Genomic DNA, 4,807 nt, shown 5'->3' on the forward strand with positions numbered 1-4,807 from the left:
GCTGCGCGGCCGCGCACTGCTCAAATTGTTGCCGCGCACGAGAATTTATGTGCCGCACAGGCGAGCATGCACACACTGATTTGAATTGTTGTTTACTTATTTCTCATTCTGTCTGCAACATGATTATTGGTGCCTATATTTCGATTAAATACATTAAATCATTGACAAAAGATAATATTTTGTATAAAAGTATGTTTTAAAATGAATTTTAATCTCTACTTTATAATTAATTATTTTAATTTTTATAGGAAAAAATAAGATTTTATATATATGCTCAGAAAAATTTTTTGCTCAGAGAAGTATATGTTCCGCTCATCTACAAAAAAAAATTAGAGGGAACATTGGTCACGAGCAACTTTATTGGTTACCGGTAATTATTTATTGCTACGTGGTCACAATGCCGACCGCAATTTTTAATAATATTCTTTATTTAATTTAAAACGTCAGTTCTCCGTATTAAATTAGTAGTATCTCGCCCCCGTACATCGTACTTTTCCCGATAACGACAGAGTCGTGCCGCTCATCTATCTGCTCCGTTGGGGGGAATTTTTGAATTCAATTGATGTGACTTCCGGTCTAGTTCCGACGTTCATATATAGTTGTTTGTTTTGTTAAGTTATGGCAAGGCAACACTTGGGTTATCTGACAACGGGGATCCACCTCTTTTTAAGGATAACTAGCCCTGTTCGGGGCTTACGGAAGTGGAGAAAACCCGGGAAACTCCACCTGGCCGGCCCTTCCCGGCCAGGCGCCAATCCCCCACCCAATCGTTAATGTTCGGAGAACGGAACTGTTGGGCCACCGGTGGGTCCCCGTATACAGTTAAGCTCCTAAACTTTCCGTATCCGTTCTCGACTTTCGTGTATGGTTCTCGAGATTTAGGAAAGAGACAGTCAAACGGATGTGAGTGGAAATTTAAAAGATGGGCCGCCTTAAAAGTTGGATGTTTTTTCTTCTCCGTCAGGCTTAGGGCGGGTACGGACCCACCCGACCGACCGTAAAGGTGGTCGAGCGAAACGGAGCGTCGGGGCGCGACGGAGGCGGTCTTTACGGGTGGGTAATCGGCCGACCTGTTAAACAGGCACAGGTAGAGGGAAAGACTGGGAAGCGGGCGCCGCTCGGGCCCCCGGCGCCCAGAGGTAGGAAGGGAGAAGTGTGTTACGCTCCGGCTCCTTCCGATCGATGAACGGACCACGCCGCCCGGCCGGGCCTCCGGGCCGACCTATTAAACCCGGAAGAAGGGAAGCGAAGAGGAAGGGGTGTCCCAACGACCTCTTCCGTTAATTCCCGGCGATGGGAGAATAATTCCGCGGGAAACTACAATTTTAACTGTCTTATCGTGGTTCCGGTGCTTTTACCGTTTTCCCGGTTACGATTACCGCAGAAACTGAATTGGAAATGCCGGGTATTAAATTTATTTCTATCGATCCATAAGATGGTCGGTCCGCCAACCGCGTCCCCATGGTCGGCGTAGGGATCCCCGGTTCCCTACGCCGACCATGGGGACCTTGAAGACACGACAGTTTGTGGATAGTATCTATAGGTTCGATCATATTAGGTTTTTTTTATTTTTTATTGATACAGTCGAGCCCATAAGGCGAAGATGTGTCCGGGAGATACATTTTCACCACAATTTCCTACTTTTAACGAAATTCTCCTCATTTTTATTTATTTATTTACCCGGGCAAGCGCCTAGACTATGACTTTCTGCGGCTGCTTCTCGCACCGGAACATCTCGATATTTAAACTAGGATATGAGATCTTTGCAAAGACGCCAGCCCACCGGATAGGAGAGGGGCAAGTCGACCGGACGGAAAGGTTTAAAAACCGTCGGGTTTACGTGGGGCCGGGCCCTTCCCTCTTAAAAATACCGTACAATTTATAATTATTTATTCCCAGGCGTTAGGTCAGGGAGCCGTTAGATATAAGATCCCCGGAAGTGGGATTCAACGGTAGGCGTGCTAGAAATAGATGTGTACCTCCTAAAAACAATAGTTTACGCCACACCCGAGGTACGACAAACGTTCTTTATAGGTGCGATCCCGCGATTGACCGGGTCGTGGGTAATACGGGTGAGCGCGTCTATGGCTACCACCCCGTATACGTCGAAATTTTATTATTATATTAGTTTTTACGTTAAATAGGGATTTTCCGGATTTAAAATCCCCAGGAAAACTTAAGGGAAAGAGCCCAGCGTTCGGCCGCAGTGTTTTAAATAGTGGCGACCGCTAAGAAAGCCACGTTAGTCTGAGGGTTCGGAAAACGAAATCGGCACTAACGGCTACCGGACGTTTCCGGTCGAATTCCGCCAATTTCGGAAAACGGATAACGCCATAAATCGGTCGGGAGGACCTTTGGAAGCCAGTAACGCCGACTCTGGCCACGTTTCGGCCAAATCGCGGCTAGTAGGCCGCGGTCCGTAATTATTTGGGGCGCTGGGAAAAACCCAAACTTTCCGGCGCTTCCTTTACCGCCCCCCGGAAAACGGTCACTCGTCTGTGGACAGTCGACTTTTTCTGCCACGTCACCCTTTACGCTTGTATACATTCAATCAACTATAATGTATGATGTTTGCTTTCGGGCTTCCTAATGCATATTACATTATATAAAAATATCTGTCATGTCTCTAAAGGCAGCCTTGTTTGATGTATACTCTAAACTCTGTGTATGTAATTACTCTGTATCTACCATTATTTAATATCCTTGTTGCCCTCCCATCATTGTACAGTACAATTTTGCTCTTAAATCTCTGTTTGTTATTTATGCTGTATTCACTGTCATAATTACTTAGTGTTTTTAAATCCTGATAATGCTTAGCGAAATCAGGAAATGTAACTTATGTTATTTTAATAAAATTAATTAATGAGAATTAAATAATGCCGCGCCACCCAGGGCAGACCTTAAAAAGTTAATAACCGAAATTTCGTCCCAGTCGTTTATTTTAAGACGTGGTCGACTTCAACCACAATAAATAAAAGTGTAATAAACCAACAAAGGCCGTCCACCGTTTGGCAAAAATAAGAAAACATCCCATTTCCAAAATAAACATATCCGCGAAATACAAACTTAGCAGTCGGGTGGCCGGTTTAGCGGATTTTTCACAAGATTTGACTTTCTCGCAACACGGTCGAGAAGCTACATCAAACAATAATACGCTCCTAAAATTTTTCGGTTGGCCAGTGACAAAATTTTGCCCGTTTCGGCACCCGCTCTTAGAAAGGTTCCGCTCCTTTTCCTTGCGTCGGAATGAAGACGGAGTATTCGCCCCGACGAAAATCCTTTTACGTCTTCCTGCCGCGGTCAAATTTTCCACCGGTCCAGTATTCATCCGCCTCCCGGACGATTTACCCGCCATTTTCGCCTTTGACCAATCCCCGAGCGCATTTCCTCGCCGGGAGGGAGAAACGGCGCGCGCCCGGGTTAGTCGTCGCTGAGCTTTTCCACTTCCGGCCGCCGGGAATGAACAATCGTAACGCCGTCGACGATTTTCTTTTTAGCTCCGAATTCTCACTGGGACGGCTATCTCCCCTATTTAACGGGGAGAGACTGGGTAAACGGGCCAAACGCTATCCTTCCCCAAAATAAATGTCTAGTTCGGCTCTTCCTCGCCGAACGTCACTCAAAGCGGGAAACGTTGCGCCACGGATTATTCGTTATTAATAATAACGCCAGCCGCCCACCGTTCTTTCCCACCGGAAACTTTCCCTCCATGGTAAGTACCGGAATTTTCCGGGACGCGTGGCCATCCTGGTTCTGGCCAATTTTCAGGGGTAACGACCTCCCCTTCTTCCCTCTTCGGTTGGCGTAGAAAGCGACGGGAAAAAGGAAACTCACCTGAATACGACGCATCCGGATCCGGCCGGGGGCGCCGTCCACATAACCTGGATTTCGGACTTGGGGATGGGCGAGGTCTGAACCACGGCGTTGGGACAGTCTTCGGAGAAAGTGGACAGCGCATCTCCGTACAGCTGCAAGGAAAAGGAGGTGAGACTCTATCGATCGTCGTCCGCCGGACGGAAATCCCGTCGTCCTCTCTTCCGTCGAGAGGGCCGGCGGAAGCGGCTGCCGCGCCGACTCCGTACCTGGAACACACCCACGTCGGAAAGAGCGGAAACGTCGTTCTTGCGGTCTTTGGGCTCGGCCACCAGGAGGAATCCCACGAACTTCTGCACGCTGTACTGTGTCCTGTAGCCCTGCAGTCCCACTGCGGAGAAAGAGCGGGTCAGCCCCACCCCAAACTGGCCCGACGGAGGAGACGGCGCCGGTCCGGAAGTTCCGGACGTCGCCTCTTCCGCTTCCGGCAGGGCGGAGAGGGGGCGCGCGCCGACACTCACCGGTGTACATCTCTCCGGGAACATATCGGTCGGGGTTTCCCGAAATCCTGATCCTGAATCCGTTGTCGCCGGGAGTTTTGGCGGAGGAGAAACCGGGAGGGATCCTGACGCAGTGACCCGGATACTCGGCCGGAGGTGGGCGACCGGCGAGGCCCGAGGCCTCGCCCGCCACCGGGCCCAGCCACAGCAACAGCAGGACGAGGCGACGGTGCAGGCCGGGCATCTTCTCTTCTGTCGGGTACGGGCGCACTCTGCGGCCGGGCACGACGAGGTGCGCGGAGCGTCCAGCATCCCGCCTCTTCACGCAAGACCGGCCCTCTCCGGCCGCCTCCCGCCTTCCGCCCGCGGCCCGGGCGCGGTGGGCGGGCGCCCGCTGGAGAGAAGGGCGGAGCCCGAGGGGAGGGGACCGGCGGGAGGCGGCGCTTTCTCAAACGGGACCGGGCCCGAGGAAAAGGCTAAAAGCGGGCGGAGGG

The 4,807-nt window shown here is 50.6% G+C and overlaps 1 protein-coding gene across 2 annotated transcripts in view; it reads right to left on the reverse strand.

The window, feature by feature from the left end:
* The window catches only part of LOC111618756 (spondin-1-like), a 50,125-nt gene extending 45,554 nt beyond the window's left edge, over nt 1–4,571 (reverse strand). For both annotated transcript variants that reach the window (XM_023360319.1, XM_023360318.1), the window contains exons 1-3: nt 4,335–4,571; nt 4,083–4,204; nt 3,835–3,968 (exon numbers count right to left, since the gene is read on the reverse strand). In XM_023360319.1, coding sequence (XP_023216087.1) covers nt 3,835–3,968; nt 4,083–4,204; nt 4,335–4,557 — 479 coding nt within the window. In that variant the 5' untranslated portion in view covers nt 4,558–4,571. The remainder of the gene's footprint in view (nt 1–3,834; nt 3,969–4,082; nt 4,205–4,334) is intronic.
* Nucleotides 4,572–4,807: the final 236 nt, after the last annotated feature.

Source organism: Centruroides sculpturatus, unplaced genomic scaffold (assembly GCF_000671375.1).
Source record: "Centruroides sculpturatus isolate CEXI.00-Female unplaced genomic scaffold, Cexi_2.0 scaffold188, whole genome shotgun sequence".
Lineage (NCBI taxonomy): Eukaryota > Metazoa > Arthropoda > Arachnida > Scorpiones > Buthidae > Centruroides > Centruroides sculpturatus.